We start from the raw sequence: 25,450 nt of genomic DNA on the forward strand, positions 1-25,450 counted from the left end.
TTTTACAAATCAATTTATTGTATCCAAAAGGGACTTGACGTAGGTTATAAGACATAATTTATGGCTATTTAAACAAAAACTTAAGAACTTATGGATTGCTTCTTTCCCATTTACTTGGCTGTCAAGAGAACAAAGCAGTCTCTGCCAGTGAGTTATTGAAATGAAATGGATGTCCCTAGACCATGCTGTGTTTATGCAACTGCAAAATAAGTCATGGTCAAGTTTGAGGAAAACAGTAGACAGTGAGATGTGTAATTTTCTCCCTCTAAATTTTAGTAATTCCACTTTTAGAATGTTAAGTTTTCAACTTAACAGCTTCCTTACTCTCCCTCAATATCTGGTTTACTGAAAAAACTTTTTTGACACTGTTTCATATTTAATTCAAGGTTTCACACATATAAGCTTATTTTTCAGTCTCTTTAACTAGGTTTCTGAAATGATGTGCTATAAGGGAAATGTGCTGTAGTTAGGTAAATGTATTATTTAAAATATTTTACTTGCCATCTAGTACTTCATGTGAGTGAGAAACTAAAGTATTTACTATTCTGTTGGCCGTACTTTCCATCCTCAGTCTGTAATTTTAACTTTAAGCAAAGTAGCTAAGGCCTCTGATACTATTTGAGCACAGGAACTTTGCTGTTTTAAACACGTAATGTACCAATGTTATAGTTGGTAAAAATTAAAGTATAATTTCATTTTTTTTCTTCATTGTAGTAGTTTAAAATTTTCATTTAAATCTTACAATCACTTGAGGGCTGATGTTGCCATTGGGTGGCAGCCCTGGCCTCTCCCACTAAGTAAAAGTCAACAGATATAATTAAAACTCTAGTGTATGAATTTCCATCTTTATAACACCTGGTTTCAAAGCTTTTATAATTTATATTTGTATTTGAGTACTCTTCTGTTTAAGGTAAATGGTAGTAGATTGGTTAATGTAAGTTAAGGTTACATATGATTGATTCCTTCAGGGCTGGAAAGCACTATGACTATCTCCACCATGTTCATAGCAGCCTTATTCATAATAGCCAGAACATGGAAACAGCCTAAGTGTCCCTCAGTAGAAGAGTGGATAAAGAAACTGTGTTACATTTACACTATGGAATACTACTCAGCTATTAAAAACAAGGAATTCCCGAAATTTGTGGATAAATGGATTGAGCTAGAAATGATCATAATGAGTGAGTTAACCCAGAAGCAGAAAAGAATCAAATGGTATATACTCACTTATATCTGCATACTAGCTCAAGGGGCATGTCCCACGAAAGCCTTCACTTACCAGGAAACTGGGACAGAGGGGAGGGCATCCTATTGGGACTCTAAATGAGAGACGCATGGGAGAATAGCAAAATAAAAGGATACAGATGGTCCTAGAAATCTACAAGTAGAACAATATGATAGCAGATTTGGGCCCAGGGGGTCCCGCTCAAACTAAGGCACAGCCAAGGACAATACAGGAGGTAAACTTTAAACCCCTTCCCAGATCTAGCCAATGGTCAGAACATTCTCCACAGTTGAGTGGAGAGTGGGATATGACTTTCTCATGTACTCTGGTGCCTCACATTTGACCATGTCCCCTGGAGGGGGAGACCTGGTGGCACTCAGAGGAAGGACAGCAGGTAGCGAAGAAGAGACTTGATACCCTATGAGAATATACAGGGGAGGTAATCCCCTCAGGAACAGTCATAGGGAGGGGAATAATGGGAAAATGGCGGGGGGGAGGAATGGGAGGATACAAGGGATGGGATAAACATTGAGATGTAACAAGAATAAATTTAAAAAAAAAAAGAGGAAGAGTTTAAAGGGGGTTTAGAGAATAATGACACGTTATTTTTGCTTTCTCTTTGTGTGCCCCCTTCGTGAAACAAAATGGACCTTTATAAAAAGAAGCAGATAAGACTTTATTGTGGACTTAGCTGTTTCTGGAAACCCTCTGAGTTGCTGCCGCTATTTTGGGAAGGCAGCATTGGAGTAGTGTTGAAGAGGAGCGTTTGTATCTTGTTGTAGCTAGAGTTTGTAGAAAACAGACATGCTCCAGTGGTATCTGTGCTCTCCAACTGTACACTGTTTTACTTTGGTACTTCAACATTTGATCACGTTTTAAAAATTTCCTAAACCACCTCTTCAATCAAAGGCTATTTGTATTATACGCATGAGTTTTACTTGAAACAACTTACTTAGGAATTAGAACAACCTTGGAAAATAGCTACATGGATAGATAGTAACAAACTTGTATTAGGAACATCTCCTTCCCAGATCTGTGTGTGTCTTGACATACTGTTCTCTGTGTGCTAGGTTTAGACTAAATGGTGGGTCCTGGGGAAATCACTATTACAGATGCTTTTATAGATAGATAGATAGATAGATAGATAGATAGATAGATAGATAGATAGATAGATATGATTATTTTTTAAGTTTAAATATATATCATACCCCTTGTCCTGCTTGGTTAGTGTCTATAAAGACTCCTCTAAAATCTTGGAAGAAGTGTTTTGTCCTTAAAAACTTTGTGTTTGTGTGCAAGCTTAATAACAAAAGCTGTAAATGTTATGTCTCTTGTATGGATTTAAATCTTAGGGTTGTGAGTTGAATAGCTTCATAACAGGTATTGGATACTATCAGTATTCATGTCAACACATATACCCGAGACTGTTAAAACTCTTTCACAGACATCACTAAACAATATACAAAATATCTAGCCCAGTGGTTTATGCTTGTAATTTTGGCTGCTCAAGAGGCTGAGGCAGGAGAATCATTAGACATGCCTGAGTACAATTTATCAAGACACTGTCTGAAAGGCAGAGTTGGTGCTGTAGTTCTATAGCAGACCATACATGAATCCTGGGTGCTGTCCCCCCCTACACCAAACAAGGGAAACCAAACATATTGCCAGAATAAAAAGGCCTAGCAGTGAGCAACCCTATTTATTAAGACATGCTTGTAAACACATCACATGCAAACCATATCCAGTTTTAATGTTCTGCCGCATAATCTAGAGGTTGCAAAAATGTAGCCTATGAGGTGTCATTGTTAGACTTATGAAAAGGCATCTTCTGATATATCCAACCCTTTACTGGTCAAAAGTAGAATTTTACCTGCTGATGGTACAGCCAACTGTAGCTGGATTGTTCAACTTGGGTAATATTCAACTTGACAGCACTTAAAACAGGAGATTTTGGACAGCATTGTAATTTATGGTTTCCCTTAAAGATAAGCTGACAATGTGAGTTTCCATGGTAACAATCAGCTGGAACCTGATGTGGATGGTCCCATAGTACACATAGCAAAAGACATTCAGAGAAACAAAGTCTTTCCCCACTCTTAACTCATAATTTATAGCCATATTGGCTTATTGTTTCTCCCTATTTTCCTGTTGTATGGAGAGTTTTTTGGCTTTGAATATGAAATGGCCATTTTTCAGAAGCAGTTCTGGTGTCCAAGTCAGTGAACTAAGAGTGTAGCCTTACGGCTTTTGCCTTCCCAGTTTAATAGTTGCCACAAGACAATAACCCTTTGCATCGCTCTCACCTGTTTTATAGGTCTTTACAGCTGCGGTCGCTCCTTGAATTTTGTTCAACATAAGATGGTGTCATTCTCTAAATCACATCAAGTGGACTGAAAAAATAAACTGTTGACTCTTTTTCAAGGTAAAGGAGAAGGAAGGAAAGAAAGAAAGAAAGAAGGAAAGAAGAAAGGAAAGAAAGAAAGAAAGGAAGGAAGGTAGGTATTTTCAATAGAAGGGGGAAATGGAAAAAAAGAAAAAGAAAAGAATACACCAAACCTAATGAGAGGGTTTGCCAGTTAGGAGTATACCTGCTGAGGCCAAGGTATATTACATCAGCCAGCAGACATTAAGATATCAATATTATTTACAATATCTGGGCAACAAATGCACTCTATGTCTTGGCTAGTTTTGTGTGAACTTGACAAAGGCTAAATTCTTCTGAGAGGCAGGAACCTTAATTTTAAAAATGCCTCCATAAGTTCTTAATATCTGGCTGTAGGAAAACCTATCTGGCATTTTTAAACTTAGTGATTTATGTGTGAGGGCCAAAACCATTGTGGATGATGCCATCATGCATCAGCAAGCCATGTGGAGAAAGCAAGTAAAAAACATTCTTCCACATGGCCTCTGTGCATTTTTAAACAGTGATTTATGTGTGAGGGCCAAAACCATTGTGGATGATGCCATCATGCATCAGCAAGCCATGTGGAGAAAGCAAGTAAAAAACATTCTTCCACATGGCCTCTGTGTCAGCTCAAGCTTCTTGCCTGTTTTTACTTCCTTTTCTGGCTCCCTTCAATGAAGAACAGAGATGAGGAAGAATAAGAGACATAAAACCTTTACTCCCCAAATTGCCTTGGTCATGGTATTCTGTCAGAGCAATGGTAACTAACTGTGGTACTCTACATCTAAAAATTCTTTAGTATAATTTCATACTTTGCATGCAAGCCAATATCTCATTTCATGTAGTATTATATTCTACATTCTGAGGCACTAAATACTGGAGAAATCCCAGAGCATACTCTGAAGAAAAAACACTGTACTTCAGTGTGGAAGTAGTCGGTTATATGACTTTGGGAATTGACATAAAAGAAATGTTGGCACTGAGGTAGTTATAGCTTGGGGACTCACATCTCTTAGGGCTATAGGAAGATTTATAAATTAACCTCACCTGTGTGATGAGTTGAATGAACATTCACAGTAAAAGAGATTATTCTACCTCATGTTAGACACCAGGGAAATATTTAGGTGAGTGAAAATGGAAATACAAAGTTGAGGATTTAAGAAGCAAAAGAGAGGTGAGTATTTATCAAAAGTAGAAGTAAAAATACTAAAATGCTGTTCTGGAGGAAGTTGTTTTCAGTTGAGGAGATAATCATATCTTAGCTGTCCATGCTCATGCTAAAATATTTCACTTGACTCGAGCTTTTCCAACTGAGAAGGCTTTTATAAGGCACCCAAGATTGCATGGCTGATGGTCTTTTTCAATGGATTTTCTGCTTACAGAAGGCAAAGAGATGCTTTCAAACTTAACAGATAAGGAATTGCAGTTTATAAACTAATCTTAACAACGTAAGGTAAGCCTATGAATAAGAATTTGAATCTATGTCATAAACAACAGAAAGTAGACAGTTGAAAGCAATCCTTGCTACAGCTTTACAGGAGGATGGCTATTAGCGAGTAGACAAGCTGCATCATGTATGTGTATATTTGGGTAACCAGAGAATCTATCATGTATTTTCATAATAATATCTTAGTCCCAAGGATTTTCATCTTTGGGTGAAACTTTGTATTCCACTCTGTGCAGTATTTTCTATTAGCACCAAGTAGAATTAAATGCACCTGGACAGGAATTTCATAATTATCAGTGGAAATTGCCAATAGCTAAAACATTTAAGATGTGATTAATACATATGTTTAGTAGCCACTGGATGTAATTGATAATTCTCACAATACAACTACCCATATCACTTCAAGAAATTTCCACTCATAAGGATTTATCTATACTATTTTTCATTTCTACAGTAATGAAAGAGTTCTGTTTTCCTCATTGTTTTTTCTGTCCTCAGCAGCAGCTGAAGCATCTTTTTGTGATTACTATTGATAGTGTTCATTTTAAATATTTACTATACAAATTGCTTGTTGTATTGTTTGTTTGTAGTTTCAGCTGTGAATGTTTCTCAGTGAGAAGCAACTGTGTGGGATGATATGTAAACTAATTTCCTTGGTTTGTCCATTATTCAGCATCTCCTTGGTTTCCCGTACAACATTGCTAAAGTGTTAGCAGACAAAGAATGCAACTTTAGTATGCATAGAAAAATAATCTTTATATATGATTAAAATTAATCTACATTTCAAGTACAAAGTAATTCAAGCTGATGTAGTGTAGAAGCAGACAACAGTGTAAAACAAGAAGTAGCATTTTAATGAAGGAAGCAGCCACTTTTATTTTCTTTAAATTTTGTATTTTTCTCTTTGTTGTAAAGTTTTCTTTGAAAATTATACATTATTTCAATTAAGTATATGTTACTATATAATTAGCTTCCAAAATAGTAATCTAAATTACAGGTATTGTGACAGCTTTCAAAAGATCTGCACAGATTCACATCCAGAGTATCAACCCGGAGAAGGGAGAATGCACACGAAGACCCAACCCTAACTAGAAGGCATTTCCAACTGATAGTGGCTGATAAGGGAAAATCAATTTTCTCTAGGCAGACCCCATGCCTAGGTGTATTTGGCCAAAAAAAAAAAAAAAAAAAAAAAAAAAAAAAAGACTCTATGTTTATCTGTTTATTTTATTTTACTGTGTGGTTATGTGTTTGTGTGTGTGTGTATGTGTGTGTGTGTGTGTACATTTTGTTATGTTTTAGTATTTTTTTCTTATTGTTTCTTACTTGTTTTGTTAGCTTTTGAAAGAAATAGAAAAGGAGGTAGATAGGTTCTAGAAGGAGTTGGAGGGAAAGAATAAACAAAATACGCATTATGTGAAAATTTTAAATAATAAGAAAAAGAGAGCTACAGTCCAAACCTCAATCATCATTTGAATCTAATTCCCTGAAGAAACCAAGATTATGACATCAATTATACACAGAATAGTTGGGAAATAATGAGACCTGGGCTGTCCTAGACTTGACTGATTTCTCTAAAGATTCCTTACAGGATGCTCTAGCATCATGAATGAAAACCAACATCAAATTTAGCAGGTTAACAAACAAACAAAAAAACAGGTTTAAATCTCTGCAGAGCTTTGTAAAGAAGGGATGGATGGTGTGAAACCTGCACTTCTCAATAACACGTCTTTGGAAATTGTTAAGTTGAAACTGTGGCTTCCAGTGTGTGTGTATGTGCCCTATCTGGCTGGCATATTTGGAAGCTCATTCATGTTTAAAGGGATGTTGAGTGTGTTTGCAGAAATGAAGGACTTGGTGGAATATGCTGACTGACTGTAATCATCAATGACACAGAGACAAAGGAAATAGCATGGGATTGGCTTAAGGAGTTATTAGAAGGAAGTACTAGAGTCTCTTTTGTTTACTTTATTTTTTCTTTTTGGGCTGTTCTACTTAAAATACAGATCCTGGCTTTGTCAATGCATCACTCATTAGAGGGTAACTGTGGAAGTGGATTGTGCTTTGAGCTTTTACGGTCAGCTCGATGGAAACCTCAAATTCCAGCAGCATTGTGTCCACCACATTCTACCTCACAGGCATCCCTGGCTATGAGGAATTTCACCACTGGATTTCTATCCCATTCTGCCTCCTCTACATTGTTGGAATAACAGGAAACTGTTCCATCTTGCACATTGTGCGGACAGACCCCAGACTCCACGAGCCCATGTATTACTTCCTAGCTATGCTTTCCCTCACTGACATGGCCATGTCCCTGCCCGCCATGGCATCACTTTTCAGGGTGTTGTGGTCTATTTCACGAGAAATCCAGTTCAATATTTGTGTGGTTCAAATGTTTCTAATTCATACTTTTTCCTTCACTGAATCATCTGTGCTCTTGGCAATGGCCCTTGACAGGTATGTGGCTATCTGCCACCCTCTGCGATATGCTACCATCCTCACCCCAAAACTTATTGCCAAAATTGGAATTGCAGCCTTGCTTCGGAGTGCTATTCCACTCATTCCTCTCCTGGTTCGTTTAGCATTCTTTTCCTTCTGCCGCTCCCATGTCCTTTCTCATTCTTACTGTCTGCACCAGGACATAATCCGCCTTGCCTGTGCTGACATCAGGTTTAATGTTATATATGGAATGGTTGTGATTACTATGCTGTGGGGCATGGATTCTTTGGGTATTTTAGTAACTTATGTTTTTATCCTTCACTCAGTGTTAAGAATTGCATCCCGAGAGGGTAGGCTTAAGGCCCTGAACACATGTGCATCCCACATCTGTGCTGTGCTCATTCTCTATGTACCCATGATAGGATTATCTATTGTCCATCGTTTTGCCAAACACTCCTCTCCTTTTGTTCACATCTTCATGGCTCATATTTACTTAATGGTGCCACCGGTGCTCAATCCAATCATCTATAGTGTGAAGACCAAGCAGATCCGACAGGGAATCCTCCATTTGATCTGTCCCCACAAAGTCACTTCTTCAATATAAGCATCTCATCAAGACAACAAGGTTTTGGTACAAATGATGTGAGTCATGGCTGATTTTCTATTCTAAGTATGCTGTGCTCAAAGTTGACAAAAATATGCAAAGCAGAATTAGAGGCAACTCAATTACAGATAGGCTCTGAAGAACTCACTGTTGGCCAGTAGAACTAGACAGAATGACATACATAAACTTTTAAAACCATCTTCAGTTATTGATGTGTGAGAGAGGAATACTATGCAAATCACTGCTTTTTCTGTTTTTGTATGTTACTAACCTTACACTTGGTATGAGGATTTATCCATGAAATTTTTCTTGAACTGGAAAAACCCAGATTATTTTTTACTTGTTGGTATTCGATAATGTTTGACATAAAACTTAACATGACCATTTACATTTTTTTTATTATTGTATTTGAAATTTGTTTAATTGATTATATTTATAGATGGTAACAACATGACTCTATACTAAATTTATACCATAGGTCAAAGCAGAAGTTGTTGGCCAGCATACTGCCTATGTGTCATCTTTTACAAAAGAATGCATGCAAGCTCTTTCTTATCTGGGGAGGTATGGTCTCTTTAGAAGAGAGCAACATCCATATCAATATTCTTTACTTGATTGCGAGAATGATTTTAGCTTTAAAGAATTCTGAGAGTAAAAAAAAATTTTTTTGAGAGTAATTTTTCCATTATCACACAGATTATTATGTGAAACTATAATCCATTGTATTATAATGTGTGTTCTAATAAGAATTCAGGGCGAGGAACATATTTAAATATTTTCAAATGCAGGTGAATCCAGGTTAATTATTTAAAATTATTGGAAGAAGATAGCATGCTTTTCCAGATCTTCTCAGTAGGTGATTCTTCATTGTTCTTGTGTTTGTTTTGTTTTAATTATTTTTATTTAAAATTTTCATACAATATATTTCAATCACATTTTCCTGTCCCCCAGCTCCTCCCATATCCTCCCAACACTAATTACTCGTTAAAATTTAATCCTCTTCTATCTTTGACTTGATTCAGTTCATAATTGTTCATAAATTGTGGAATGATAACTGGAAATTTAGTTCAGTTTTGCTAATAAACATCTAAATATTTGTTCTGAATGAAAAATAAAGCTGAACGCAGTATGAAGTTGCCTCGTATCTTCTGATTATATCTGCCTTCCTAACTGACAATGTCTGTTCATATATCTTATTCTCGGTACAGTCATAGAATGTGACCTAGATTGGTGTGAAAGCTGCCCTAAAGAATTACTGCATGTATAAACATCAAAGAAATAAACAAGTCACTGAGTAAAAGAATGGGTAACTTGGGTGTTATCTTTTTTAATATAAATGTTGTAATGAAATCACACTTCATACAATACAAAGATCCTAAAAACCTGAAATCAGGATTTCAAATTTTGGGCAGTTGGTTCACTCCTGAAGAACCTGACTTCCTCTTTGCTCCTAGAATGTTTTTTTTTTAATCTACTTATGTCTCTTTCCCCTAGTTTTGATCCTTTACTTGAGCCTACTTCTTGTTATACTTATATCTCTGCACATCTGAACAAAAGCTTTAATTAAAAATAAGTCAAGAACTTTTAACTAAAACAGGTGAATAGTTATTTATTTTAAAATTATAATAAGGATCCAGAGGGACCTAGAAACCTACAAGAAGAACATCATGATGGGCAGATCTGGGCCCAGGGGTCCTGCTCAAACTAAGGCACCAGCCAAGGACAATACACGCAGTAAACTTCGAACCCCTACCCAGCTCTAGCCAATGGACAGGACTTTCTCCACAGTTGAGAGTTGGGTATGACTTTCACGCGTACTCTGGTGCCTCACATTTGACCATGTCCCCTGGAGAGGGAGACCTGGTGGCACTCAGAGGAAGGACAGCAGGTTACCAAGAAGAGACTTAATACCCTATGAGCATATTCAGGGAGAGGAAGTCCCCCTCAGTCACAGTCATGGGGGAGGGGAGTAAGGGGAAAATGGGAGGGAGGGAGGAATGGGAGGATACAAGGATATGGGATAACAATTGACATGTAATATGAATAAAATAATAAAATTTTTTAAAATTACAATAACATTTCCTTTAAATACATCACTTAGAGAAAATAACATTACTAGCAATTGAACACTGCATAAGTTGATTTTGTTAAACATGACACTTTAAAATCACACTTAAATAATTTTATCCATGTGCATGGTGAAATATAATATCTCTCCCTTTCTCCCTCTAAATCCACCCATATTTCCCCAAAATGTACCTCCAACTAATTTTTTTATAACTCAGTAAGTCCAACTAGTTCTGCCAATGTGCGCACTGATGTGGGGCTACTCACTGGTGCATGGGAAAACTACCGGCAGCCACATTCTCATGACAATAGTTCTAACACCCACAGCATTCATCCACAGCCAATAATTTCTCAATAAGGGATTGGCATGGAGAACATCTACCCATTTATCCTGGGACTTCACTGCCTTGATTTTGTTTAGGTCTTGTACAGGCAATCACAGTTTCTTAGCATTCATGAGTGTGATAGGTATTATAAACATATGGATGTTGACATACTTATATGACTTTGTTTCTGAAATATTTGTATTGAGTACCTTGTTAACAAAATCATGCAACCGAGCAATTCAACCTAGATGTTTTTAGTTTGCTTTTTATTAAAATTTTTTCATGCAGTTTGAGTTACTTTACATATATGTGTTAGAGAAGATGTTTTCAGCACAGATCACATACACACATGCATACATATGCGGAGAGAGAGAGAGAGAGAGAGAGAGAGAGAGAGAGAGAGAGAGAGAGAGAGAGAGAGAGAGATGTATTTTGGTATTGCAAAATTTTATCCACTATATTACCTCTTGTAACTCATTGTTAGGAAAACATTTATAAAACATAAATTTTTAAAATTAAGGCAGCCATTCCTAGTAAAGTACATTTTGCCAGTGTACTTTACTGTGTGTGCACAGTGTGATTGTGCACATCAGTGAATAAATGAGTTGATGGCTTCCTGGAATTTCCCTCATTGTGTGGGAAAGCCATCGGGTGGTGTCATTATATTGGTCTTCATCCAGCAATCATATTTAAAATCATGGGTAGGTTTTCCCCATCAAGATCAGGTGACACTACCTAGAAACAGCCATCTTAATCTTAGAGTTCTTACATATTCCCATCCTCTGGAACTCAGGTATAAGCATTGCCTTGCAGATGTGTCAAATTGGGCCGCCCACCTCTCTAACATTTAGTCTCTGTATTTTTACCAGTTGTGAATTTCAGTATTAGTCTTTTATCTATTGTGAAGAAGAAGAAGGAGGAGGAGCAGGAGGAAAAGGAATAGGAGGACAAGAGGAGGAGGAGATGGAGGAGGAGGAGGAGAAGCTTTGATATACAGAGAAATTGCTCAATGTCCTGCCTGGAGGTAAAGAGTTGCTGAGAGTGGAAGAATCCATTTCCTCAAAAGACAAGCTCCAACATAAGTTGTCCAATTCCAAAAAGTCAGCACTGGAAACATGTACATATGAGTGGTGCTGGATGGATCAATGGGCTGTACCCGTGCGTGTGTGTGTCCGTGTGCGTGTGTGCGTGTGCGTGTGCGCGTGCGTGTGTGCGCGTGTGCGCGTGTGCGCGTGTGCGTGTGTGTGAGTGTGTGCGTGTGTGCGTGTGTGCGTGAGTGTGTGCGTGTGTGCGTGTGTGTGTGCGTGTGTGCGTGTGCGCGTGTGTGTGCGCGTGCGTGTGTGCGTGTTTGTGTGTGTGTGTGCGTGTGTGCGTGTGTGTGTGCGTGTGTGCGTGTGTGTGTGTGCGTGTGTGTGTGTGCGTGTTTGTATGTATGTGTCACATAGATATGAATAATAATTGAAGAATTTGTGAATTTGAGAGGGAGTGAAGAGATAGGAGGAGACTGATTGGAGAGGAAGGGACAAGAGTGATACAGATACAGTATCCATTTAAGAAAGGTTTCAACAAAATAAGATGGCACTCTTTTACCCTTTTTATCATTCAAGTATCATTTTGAACTTCTTTAATTGGGGCAAATCACTTTCGTAGTCTACTTACCCATTCAGCTTTTTAGTCTAATTCTTTAAAGTAAAAAACATTTAGCAACAATGTCGAATAGCCACTTGAGTACACATTCAATATAGAGAAGACTTTATTCATTTATAAACAAAAGACACTCAATACATTAATAAAAAACTCCTAGACCATGCATATGTATTACTTTGCTATATTCACAACATAGTTTTTTTGCCTACACAGCAGGGAAATATTTTAGGTTTTGTCTCATTCAGAAATGAATAGTTTGTAGTAAAGAAATGGTTTAAATTTCATGCTTATCTCAGATAGTCTTCTAGGTGAAAATGTATACACCAGGTACCGTAGGATGAAAATATCATGGCAGTTGGTTAATGGGACCTCAATTAAGAAAATTACATATATTTATATGATCTAACCAAAAGAAAATCATCCCTGATGGTATACATATGTGCCCTAGTTTCCAGGAGGCTAAGGAGGAGGATTATGAACCTGAGACCAACCTGGGCCTCAGAGAAAAACCAGTTCAAAAAACCATAATAAAAAATAAGCTATAACTTGAAGTTTGCAGGCAAATGAATGGAACTAGAAAAGATCATACTGAGTGAGGTAACCTAGACCCATAAAGTCATGCATGGCATATACTCACTTATAAGTGGATGTTAGCCCAACACAAATATCTTCTGACAGACTCCATCAGTGGGTAATCAGGAAAAATGTTGAGCCCCCAGCTGGACTCTGGGTACAGCCTGAGAGTTGTATGGAAGAGTGGGGGAATGGAAGGACCCAGAAGGGGGCTGCACAAACTCATGCACCAAACCAAGAACGATACCTGCAGAGAACCTAGACCTCCCGTTCAGTTCAGATATATCCAATGAATTCCTCATAGTTGGGCAGGGGCTGCCTCTGACACGAACTCTGATGCCTGAGATCTGATCACTTCCCCTTGGCTGGGAGGCCCTGCCGGCACACAAAGGAAGAGGATGCAGGCTATACTCAGGAGACCTGATAAGCTGTGGTCAGATGGTGGGGGAGGAGGGCCCCAAGTCAGAGGTCTAGAGGATGGAAACAGGGAGAAAAGGGAGGGAGGGTGGGAATGGGAAGAAACAAACAAGTGGATGACAATCAGGATATAATGTGAATAAATTCTAATAAATAAAAATGAGAAATGAAAATAAAAAAATGAAGTAAAAAGAAAAAAATTAAATAGCCAAATCAGTCCACTGAATGTTACTCTATGCTCTCTATGATAGTCTTATTAGGAATAGACCTGACAGACTTTATCATTTTCAAATCAGAATATTGTACTCAGAGATAGTAAGAATTGACCTTGAATGCAAATCTGGCCAAATGCAAGGCAATTGGTTTTTTGTTCCCGAAAAATGTCTCTTAAGCTGATGGCACTTACATCAGCAATGCTCCCCTGCAGCTAGGGTCCAGAGCAACCTGGTTTCTGTTCTTCTTGAGTCATATCCATATCCATATATATATATATATAAACACATATACATATAGTTATATATACACATATATATTCATCTTATTTTGGGACATCATTATAATGCAGATGGTCCACTAAACAGCATGTTTGTAATATACTAATCCAAGCAAAGTAAAATTCTAGAATGTAAAATCAAAGTAACTTTAGTATATGAACATCTTAAAAATTGTAAGAAGTAGATATTTTCTGGCAACGTAAGGGGAAAGCATTTTAGTGATGGGCAAGTTGACTATTGACCTCTGGGAGGAGTGTTAGTCTCCCAAAGATGAGGTTCCTTATAAACTCTCCAATGCAGGATGTTCAGTCTTAAAAGCATATACACATGAACAACAAAAATAAACTTAGCAGGTCCTATTTACATATATTTGTGCATATGCATACATGTATAAATAGGTGCATAACAAATATAATTGAAGATCATAGATGTTATCAAATTAAGACTATTATGGAATGGTAGTATTTTTAAGAAGGGTAATTTTGGGAATGGGGAGGGAGGAAATGGAGGGGGAATTATACAATTATATCTCAATTAAAACCATTATCAGTTAAATAACCAAACAATGTATTTTATACATATAGGTTCTATACATAAACTGTATATTAGGGAGCTTGTTATATATGATCATTGCCTTTTATTATTTGATTAGTTAAACTGTTTATCTGGTGAGCATTTATGAATTCATTCCTTTCTGTTGTTCTTGAAACTAGGAAAATTAGCAATTCATGACTAGCCAGAGCTATTTTTTTACTTTGTTTAGGGACAACTGACATAAAAGAAGTAAATATAGGATTCAAAAATAGTTAACTTAATTTAGTACATTGATTTTCCCTTGATTACTGTAGTATATTGATATATTCCTCAAAGGTCCTTATATGTCCTGTTACCTTTCTATTTATGTCACAACAATAACCTTTGGAAATAATATGTTCCATAGTTTCATTATTTTATAACTTTTGTATTCATTTTTATTTATTTTTTGCATACAATCTATTTTTATTATATTCCACCCCCATCAACTTCTCCATTAATCCTCCCTACCTCCCTGCATACCCAACTTTGTGTTCTTTCTGTCTTGAATTCCATTTAACATTTTTATTGAATGTTAATTGGTCCAGGCATAGGTCAAAGCAGACTTTTTTGGGGGTTTTAAACCTCTCTTTTTCTCTTGGATTCCCTCTTCTTTGCTATTTCACTAGACTTGAACCATTTTGAACATTGAACAAGATGCTACTACTCGCATCCTTATCTCTTTGGTCTTTATTCCATAAACAATGGGGTTCATGGTTGGGGGTATCAGTAGATAGAGATTTGCCAGAAGGATGAGGGTGTGCCTGGACACATGGTGCCCAAAGCGATGGGTAAAGAAAGAGAAAAAGGCCAGGGTGTAGAATATCAAAATGACACAAATGTGAGCCCCACAGGTGCCAAAAGCTTTTGCCCGGGCTTCCTTTGATGGCAGTTGTAGGACTGTTTTCAAGATTAGCCAGTAGGACAAGGAGATGAATACGAAGTCCATCCCTGTGGTGAGGAGAGCAGCTGAGAGGCCATAAATGCTATTTAAGGTAATGCTGTTACAGGCCAACTTGGCAATGCCCATGTTCTCACAGTATGTGTGATGGATAATGTTACTCCTACAGAAGTCCAAGCGGAGAATAAAGAGAACACCAGGAGTGACAACAGCCACACTCCGGGCTACCAATGCCAGCCCAACCTTACCAATGAAAGAGCCCGTGAGCAGGGTTGCATAATGCAGTGGTGTGCAGATAGCCACATAGCGATCAAAAGCCATGGCCAGTAAGACAGCAGATTCAGAGAGGAACAGTGCATGGACGAAAAACATTTGTGTGAGGCAGGCATGGAAGGTGGCTGCCAAGGGGCCCTGCCAGAAAATGAACAGCATTTGGGGTACCGTGACAGTACAGAGCAGGACATCGTTGAATGCCAACATGGCCAGGAAGAGATACATGGGTTCATGGAGGCTCCGGTCACAGACCACTATTGCCATCACCAGCGTATTGCCTACCACAGCCAAGAAGTACATGAAGCTGAAAGGGATGGAGATCCAAATTTGGATATCTTCTAATCCTGGCACACCAGTGAGCAGAAAGAACGTGAGCTGAGTAGGTGTTGTGTTGAGTTCTATAACAGAGAGAAGTTGAAGAGTTTCTTAACACAAGAAGCAAAGGATCTAGAGTAAATATTGCTAAATGTTTTAATGATAGTAAAGTCCAAATTACTTTTGGTGCAAAGAAAAGAGTGAAGACCATAAATAAGATCATCTTAAGTGAGAGAGTATATGGGATGCTTTTCTGGCAATTCTTTTTTTTTTTTTTTTTTTTTTTTTTTGCAGCATGTTTTTCTATGAAAACATGGGATTAGAAAGAGCAGAACTACTAATTGATGCTGGTTGTTACAACCAAGTAATTTAAAGACTTTTTGAAATTTTATTCTCCATCCTAGTAAAGACTGAAGAGGATACCCCATTTGCTAAATCATTACCTGGTATACAACTGGCAGCAATCACTTGCAAATTCTTTAAGATTAAAATTTAAAAAAATATACACACATTGTCTCTCTTTCTTCCTGTATCCTTCCATCTCTCCCTCAATTCATTTCTCTCTTTATGTATGTGTACATGTGTGTGCTTGCATGAGTGAGTGAGTGTGTGTGTGTGTGTGTGTGTGTGTATGTGTGCGTGTGTGTGTGTGAAGGCATGCATGGTATATAGTGGATGCAAAGATCAGAAGGTAACTTGTAGGTCCTGGGAATCGAAATCACATTCTTATTCTTAACATTAAGCAATTTTCTTTGCTGAGACATTTCATGGGTCCCAAGAGGGAAATTCTTATTTTTTACTTGAAGGTTGTGAGAATTTCACTATTGCTCTAAATTTTTTACTATCAAAGGGAATAATTTGATTCACTTCTCTCTCATTCATATTCTTGAATACAATAATTGGATGTTAAATTACTCATACTCAAATTAGCACTGCTTCTCAAGGATCAAGACACTAAATCAGATAGAAATCCAGATCATTGTTGATTTTCACTCGGAGAAATAAAGCCATAGCAAAGGGGCAAGGCTCACCACTATTCATCATCTAACACTGGGGAGGCTTTCCATAGAGCAGAGAAATGTCTATTTTAATTCAGATCTGTCAAGAGAACAAGATGAAAATTTACCAATATTTATAAAGATATGGGTCTTATTTTATAATATTATTGAAAATTGTAATTATATCATTGTCCACCTGCCCTCCAAAACTTTTCATTTATTCTCTTTGCTCTCTCTTTGAATTGGGAATCTACTCTAATTATTTAGAGCACCATTCAATATTTTACATAAAGATGGTATTTATATAAAAATAAGCCAGATACAAAAATATGCATTTTTCTCTGCCTTAGTTATAAAACAGAAGAAGATACATTTTTTCACTTTTAGGACACACATGCCATAGATAAGAGTCTTTAAATAAAATTATGGTGGCTATTGATTAAAACACAGAATTAGGTCCACAGTTTCATCAAACACCTGAGATAGAAAACTTGAAGTCTCTAGCTTTGCTTTACAACAGCCACACAGAAATTATCATATACTTAAATAAAAGACAAGTCACATATCAGCCTAAGAATTGGCTATATATTATATTAAATTATAATAATTAGAAACATTTATTTATACTTACTAATAATCCTTTTCCTAAAACTAAAGAAAATCTTTTCATGCCATGAAACACAAGTATACCAACTACTCTACTGTAGTTTATTATGCCAGTTTTATATAAGAAGAAATCTTGAATCTAATAATATACAAGCCTTGTTTATAAATCCAGAGATGTTAGTTTCAGAATCAATAATTTTAACTAATGGAAGATTTTAATTTACCTCATAAGTTCACAGCTTTTGTGAGTCAATAAAAACATTAAAGAAAAGGTTTTAAACTTTCTGTTAATACCTTTTATTGTGATATCCATAAAGTTTGTGTGAAATGGCCATGCCCTTCTTGTAGGAGCATAGAAGAGGGTTGTACATATACTTTTCTGTATTTCAAACTTACATTAACATCAACCCAGGGAATACCTTCTACCTGGGTTGAGAGGTCTTTGGAGAATTGTTTTCATTGAGTAACGATTTCCACAGCTGAGACTGGAGTCAGGATTTGATTATCTTACTTGACCATGCCTTTGACATATCTGAAATATTTTCATATCTTTAACTTTATCTGATTATTTTAAAATTTATAGTAAATCTCTTTACAATGTTTATGTACAGTGTTGTAAGTTCAACATTCAATCCTCATATAATTCTATAAATATACAAAAGCTTTATGTTTGATGTCTTCTATGAAAATGAATGCCTCCCAAAACAAAGTTAAAGTCCTGAGAATACTTACATATGTGTCAATAAAATACTATATTCCTCTTAGTGTTATTTTTGTGTGGTGTTGAGGAAGATGTACACTGTGGTATTTGAAGAACTCTCCCTTTAGTGTAGTTTAAAAGTTAAAAGAAGGCTAGGTATAGTGTCACATGCCTTACTCCTAGCACTTAGGAGGCAAAGGCAGATGGATCTCTCTGTGTTTGAGGCTATGTTTTTTTATATAGTGAGTTTTAGGCCATCCAAGGATACCACGTGAGACTCTGTCCCTCAAAACAATAGACAAACACATAGAAATAGATCATGCTCTAAGAGTTATATGTTTCTGTCATAAGTAAGAAAAATTTAAGTATAATTTACATAGAGAAATAAGTCAGTGAAGGTGGGAAGCTACAGAGAATCTGTCAGATGACAGTCAGGTCTGTCTGCCAACTCTCTGCATGTGATTCCGTTCTTTCAACAACATGAACTGACTCCATGTCATGAACCATGTCTATATTTAAATACTTTAAACTTCTCTTATGAACATTCTTACACTTACTAAACAATATGGCAATTATGCATATATATACATACATAACTAAAGATGAGAGTAAGGAGAATGTCTAATCATATTGAGAAAATATTTCTTTTGTTCTATAAGTTTAAATTCATTAATGAAATTCATCTTGCTACATAAATCTAGCTATAACACGTAAATTATTTCTGTTCATTTTATTAGGTTTTCATTTTGCTGAATGATTGAAAATAATTTTATTTTGGCACACTAAGATTTATATAAATTACACCATTTACAACATACATTTTAAAAATAAATTCCTTAATTTGAAGAAGGTAATGAATAATGAAGAGACTTCTAATTTATCAAACTTCTTTCAGATCAGAGTCTGAGGCCTTATCTGTTGAGCTATGCAGGCCTCATTAAAGTTTGAAGAGGGGATGTGTGCCACGTTCTTATGCCTAATTTGGACAGCATTATCACCTTTTCTAATATCCATGAAGAGGGGCAAAAAAATTTCAAGAACCTAAAGATGGGGAAATAAATTTTAAAACTTTTATTTTTGTATATGACATGTCCTTTAAAATCATGGAAATATTGCAGTTGTGGTTACCTACACAGGCTCTCAAACACACTAATACACACAACACACACAAAACACACAGAACATACATGAAAGTACAAAAGGAAGGAATAGTAGCTAGGGAGAAGAAAGAGGTGTGGTGGAGTCAGAGAATAAGTAAGAGAGAACATTTGGGAGATGAATATTAACAAAACACATTGAATACATGTGGGAAGCTCACACACACACACATACACACACACACACACACACACACACACACACACAACTAACAAAGAAGGAAGTAAAAGAAAAAGAAAAAAAGGAAAAGAAATTCTCCTGCCACAAATTCTGCATTGAATCAAAATAATTAACTTTTCCAAGTCTACCAACACTCTTGCGAAATTCCATGCGTTCAAAAGCTTTACATTCAAAATAGAAATTATAATACAGTTTTCTTTATAAAGTTGTTCTTTTTTTTTTTTTTGAATTTTATTTTATTTTTTTATTTTATTTTTTTTATTAATTTATTCTTGTTACATCTCAATGTTTATCCCATCCCTTGTATCCTCCCATTCCTCCCCCCCCCCATTTTCCCATTATTCCCCTCCCCTATGACTGTTCCTGAGGGGGATTACGTCCCCCTATATATTCTCATAGGGTATCAAGTCTCTTCTTGGCTACTTGCTGTCCTTCCTCTGAGTGCCACCAGGTCTCCCCCTCCAGGGGACATGGTCAAATGTGAGGCACCAGAGTATGTGAGAAAGTCGTATCACACTCTCCACTCAACTGTGGAGAATATTTTGACCATTGGCTAGATCTGGGAAGGGGTTTAAAGTTTACCTCCTGTATTGTCCTTGGCTGGTGCCTTAGTTTGAGCGGGACCCCTGGGCCCAAATCTGCCTATCATATTGCTCTACTTGTAGATTTCTAGGACCCTCTGGATCCTTTTATTTTGCTGTTCTCCCATGCGTCTCTCATTTAGAGTCCCAATAGGATGCCTTCCCCTCTGTCCAGTTTCCTGGTAAGTGAAGGCTTTTGTGGGACATGCCCCTTGGGCTAGTATGCAGATATAAGTGAGTATATACCATTTGATTCTTTCTGCTTCTGGGTTAACTCACTCATTATGATCATTTCTAGCTCAATCCATTTATCCACAAATTTCGGGAATTCCTTGTTTTTAATAGCTGAGTAGTATTCCATAGTGTAAATGTACCACAGTTTCTTTATCCACTCTTCTACTGAGGGACACTTAGGCTGTTTCCATGTTCTGGCTATTATGAATAAGGCTGCTATGAACATGGTTGAGCAAATTTTCTTGTTGTGTGCTGGAGCATCTTCTGGGTATATTCCAAGGAGTGGAATAGCTGGGTCTTGAGGAAGCCCTATTCCCATTTTTCTGAGATAGCACCAGATAGATTTCCAAAGTGGCTGTACTAGTTTGCATTCCCACCAGCAATGAAGGAGTGTTCCTCTCTCCCCACATCCTCGCCAGCATGTGGTGTCGCTTGAATTTTTGATCTTAGCCATTCTGATGGGTGTAAGATGGAATCTCAGAGTTCTTTTGATTTGCATTTCCCTGATGACTAAGGAGGTTGAGCATTTCTTTAAGTGTTTCTCAGCCATTTGATACTCCTCTGTTGAGAATTCTCTGTTTAGTTCTGAGCCCCATTTCTCAATTGGGTTATTCGGTTTGGTGGTGTTTAATTTCTTGAGTTCTTTATATATTTTGGATATTAGACCTTTGTCAGATGTAGGGTTGGTGAAGATTTTTTCCCAGTCTGTAGGCTGTCGCTTTGTTCTCTTGATATAAAGTTGTTCTTAATAAATATTTCCACATATTTTAAACAAATGTCATAAACACATATTCTTTGTGTATGGGAATTTTCCACATTATCATATTTAGATCCAAATATATCCTACACTCGTCTGCATTCACATTCCAAAGTCCTTTCCTATCCTTCTTCTTCTAAATATTTCCCTCTACTATGTCCACATCATAGTGATGTCCTTGTGTTTGTGTTGCAATATTTGTTTAAGGATGTGCCACCACTAGTCTTAAATAATTCCTAATAAAATTAAAATAATTATTTCCCTTGAAAATTCAATGTTTTCTCTGATAATGGACTATCTTTCAGCAAACTCTAAAAGGTCAATGAAAAGTAAGATCAATGAATATCCCATTAAATTAAATGTCTCTTTTCTTTCTTTAATATTTTGGTTATATTTTACATCTTTCCCCAATACTATTTGTTAGCAAAAGTATTTTTAAAAAAACAAGTCAATTCTAATACGTTGAAAGTGCTATTGCAGGCTGTTTAGGATAAATAAGTTATACAAGTTAATTTTTAGTTGATCAAATCATGGCCATATCAATTACTAGTATAATCACAAGAATATACATCTTAGGTACAACAGATAGATATGATTCTATCGAAAGACACGGTACAATAATTAGATAGGGTCTTCAGAAACCTCATAGATATGCAGACTATGGCATTTAAAATGTTTTTTTTTTTTATATTATTTTAAAGCTTCACTGAGAATAAAACATGTTAACTCCTGGCAACACCAAGCCTATTTCAAAGAGGATGACGAACATAAAAGAACCTCCTTATGGAGAAGACTTCAAATGTGGCAAACATGCCACTGGACAAAATGTCCTCATTTCTACCACAGACAGGCAGAATTTTGCCTAAAAACGGGCAAGCTTGAATGCAGGCAGAGTCGACAGCCAAACTCTGCCCAGACAGGGTAAGCAAGTTCTCAATATTTCCTGCCTAACAAATATGTCTATCAGATATATGGGCCAGAAGGCTGAAGAAGATGCTCCAACACATAGAGAATTTTGGGTGACTATTCAGGTAACAAACAGTCTCTGTCATCTTCTCGTTTGGAAAGCTACTAACCTGCATTTCTGGTATACTCAGGTAATCAATTTATCCTTTCTCAAGTCTCTGATGGAGTTGAAGATCAGGTAGCATAGTTTTACAAGGAAGCTTAGTTGTTTAGGGTTTAGGATGTTTTTACGTCTAGATAGATGTTTTAAGTTGATAATGACAAGATGTGATGGAGATTGATTTACATTCAGAATTTTAGACTCACCAAGACAGGGAGGATGTACCTTCAAGCTGTTAAATGCAAGTAGACAAAACCATAAGAATGTAACATTTATAGGATTCCTGATTGTGTCATGATTCTTCTTGCTATAAGTAGCCTATTGTATATATGTGTGATAATGTATATGTAAAAATATGTTTAATTAAAAAATAAGAAATATAAATACATGCAGAATCATGATAAAATCTGGACAATTAGATGCCATTCATTTTTCCAACATTTTGTAATTGTTTATGGTGAAAAGACTGAAAACATTGCTTTATCTTTATTCATTTTACTTTAAATAATACATGAGAATGTGTTCCTAAGTAGATTCAATACAATAGATAACAAAGTCCTCGTTTTCACCTTTCTCCTTCTGCACTTCCTACATACTATTAACCACTCTACTATCCTCCTGTATGAGATAAGCTTTCCTAAGTGCCAGATATGAGTGAGTACTTAAGGTGTTTATCCTTCTCTGTTTGGCTAATTTCACATAGTTTCTTCCAGGGATAACCATATATATTTTTTAAATGGCGAGAATTATTTACTTCTAGGTGATTGGAGAAAAATTATATATGTTAAATAGAACAAAGCCTCAAATGACCCCCAGATAAAGACATCTTGGGAGAAGTGTCAATGAAATTGAAATTATGGCTTGGGGAATGGAGATTATCTCACTTTAATTTACAAGATTTGTGGAACATAGAGGATTAGTTGACATGGAAAAGAGGGGGACATTGAACACTTCTGTGTTACATGCTATTCTAATCCATTTCGCTGTCATCCTGGGTATCCTAAGGGACATCTGTGGGAATTAGAGGTGACTCTAGAGCATTTGAATAGAACATTAAAAAGGGACCACAGACGCTAGATTTACAGAGTGCAGGCTACGTGATACAACGGGTATGTCAGCATCATCTTCACTGTATCATAGATCATACGATAGTATTTGACTAGAGAAGTTAAAGGCAAGTGAAAAATGAATAATGAACACAAAGAAGTGGCATTATTTATTAGAATGATAAGTAATAGGTATTTGAATAATTTAATTTACTAGTGATGAAGTAAATTGCTTCCAGGTGTCTTACTGCTCTTGTTATGGCTTTTACTGGGTGATTTCTAGTTATGTTATTTGTGATACAAAGTAGAAAGACTGTTCCAAGAAAGCAAGTGAGGGGAATGAAGTTTGGAAAATAACTACAAGTAAGTGTCCATCTAAGGATGGTCAGACTTTAGGTAAAAGTTTTTATTTTATTTTTTAATCTATGAAACGCTTGTGAAAGTATACAGCTTGCTAAGAGCTTATGGTATGCCCTAAGAATAACTGTCCATTTATTGAGTTTCTTTAAATTCCTTTTTGTTTTTAAAGTCTGATTCACAAGATTGATAAGTGAATGGAAAAGGAACAAAACTAACAGAGTGAGAGTTAACAAGTGTTGATGAAACTTTAGACTTAAGTGATCACAGATGTCAAGGATCATTTTAAGACATGTGCCATTTATGATTGGGTGTCTAGCATTGCCACCAATTAAAATGTAATGTGATGAATGAGAATACAAGACCCACTCAACTCAGGAGTGTCTTTAAGTGTGTTAATACTTCAAGTAGTACACAATAAAAAAGCAATATACAAAATGCATCATCTGTCAATGGAAACTTATGCTCTAAAATGGTGAATCCTAGCCAAGTGTTTCTGATCAATGACTCAAAAATGAAAACAAAGCCAAATGAAATGTCAAAATTTAAGAATTCAGACTGAATCTAGTAATTTTTGGTTTAAAAACTTTGCAGTGTAAAATGTTAATTCTAATGTATATTAACTGCTAAGGCAATAAAGTATTAGTACAAACAAATCAACCTGTGTTGTCAACTAATGTATATCTAAAACCCAGGAAAAAGATGTCTTAGAGAAAACAATTTGCTTGTTTTATCTTAATACAGAATATAAAAATTTTCCTCATAGAGATAAACTTATAGGAAACAGAATGGTAAACTTGTAATTATTGCACATATTTACCAAGAATAACAGTATTATTTTTGTCAGCAAAGTTTCTTTGCTAAACTTTATAAGAAAAAAAAAATGTGGTGAGCTACTCTGTCTCTTATGGTCATTACTTTGCTTAAAATTATACCCTGCTACATCCAAATATTCAATTGTACCTTTGATTATCGATCACCAGAAGTCATTTTAAAGAGGGTGATCTTGCTTAGTAAAGTTATAAAAAGACCAATTTTAGGGTAACCTTTTTCATGGTCACAATAAAAATTAAAATTGAGCAAACCGAGCTAGACTTTCATGCCTCCCAAATGAAACTGAAGCCTATTAATACCTCACTTTCCCAATAAGTAAGTTAGAAGACATATCAGCAAAATTTCCCAAATAGGAGAATTTTAATTAATGGGATGTGGATATTTCCTGAGTTTTAGTTCTTACACAGGAAAGGCAGATTATGTTGTCCTGGTAGTAACTGGTCATCAGTGACCCTATTGATCACTCTTTCTCTTCCTATTTCCCAGGAAATCAACTTTAATGTGACCAACCTGCATTTGTTCCTTTTCTTTGTGTATCTTTAGAATTTTAATGTCTTAAAATTAACTAATTCTGTATACGGAATATGTTTCTGTTTTTACCAAATGAGTGGTCACCCATTGCTAAAATAGAAAATGAAGTTAAGAAGATTTTAAAATTGTATGTTTTCCTCATGAAAATTTAAAATTCATATAAATTTGACATTGATGGAGGCTAAAGGACTTATTATATATAATTTGATGTTCTTGGTTTTATTATCTCTTATTTGAATGCTCTGTAAGATGACAAAGAATAACAGCAAAATTTTAAGCAGATGACATCAAAATATGTTACCTATTGGAATGTTTGCATATGTTATGTTTAAATGTACATATTTCATTTCAATTCTTCAAAAATATTTGGATTTTAAACAAATGCATTTTATTTTATTGTCTTTGCTTTCTATAGAAAGTGAAAAGTTTTCAAAAATGTTTAATTAAATCTTTAATTCATACAATCACCAAATAAAACATAATGTAATTAATTTAATCTTTTCTTTTGCAGATAAAGTTGCTAATGCTCCATAAGATGAGATAATTAGCATGAGCATTTCTGGAATTTTTTAAACATAGGTTTCGATTCCTAGATTTTACACATAAGAACCTTGAAAGAAACACTTTGCAATCCTATATCTGCCTTTAGGTGACTATCCTGGTTGTTATACACTAAATTTGAAATATCCTTGGTTTTAAG

General features: G+C 36.0%; 2 protein-coding genes across 2 annotated transcripts; one reads left to right on the forward strand and one right to left on the reverse strand.

Moving 5' to 3' along the window:
- Positions 1 to 7,159: 7,159 nt before the first annotated feature.
- LOC127192205 (olfactory receptor 51G2-like) lies at positions 7,160 to 8,116 on the forward strand. The gene has a single exon (XM_051149527.1). It carries the CDS (start codon positions 7,160 to 7,162, stop codon positions 8,114 to 8,116), a length of 957 nt encoding a protein of 318 aa, XP_051005484.1.
- Positions 8,117 to 14,838: 6,722 nt separating this feature from the next.
- On the reverse strand, positions 14,839 to 17,619 carry LOC127192206 (olfactory receptor 52Z1P-like). The gene is made up of 2 exons (XM_051149528.1): positions 17,601 to 17,619; positions 14,839 to 15,785 (listed from the first exon to the last, which is right to left on the reverse strand). Exons 1-2 carry the CDS (start codon positions 17,617 to 17,619, stop codon positions 14,839 to 14,841), a joined length of 966 nt encoding a protein of 321 aa, XP_051005485.1.
- Positions 17,620 to 25,450: the final 7,831 nt, after the last annotated feature.

Source organism: Acomys russatus, chromosome 7 (assembly GCF_903995435.1).
Source record: "Acomys russatus chromosome 7, mAcoRus1.1, whole genome shotgun sequence".
NCBI classification, from domain to species: Eukaryota; Metazoa; Chordata; class Mammalia; order Rodentia; family Muridae; genus Acomys; species Acomys russatus.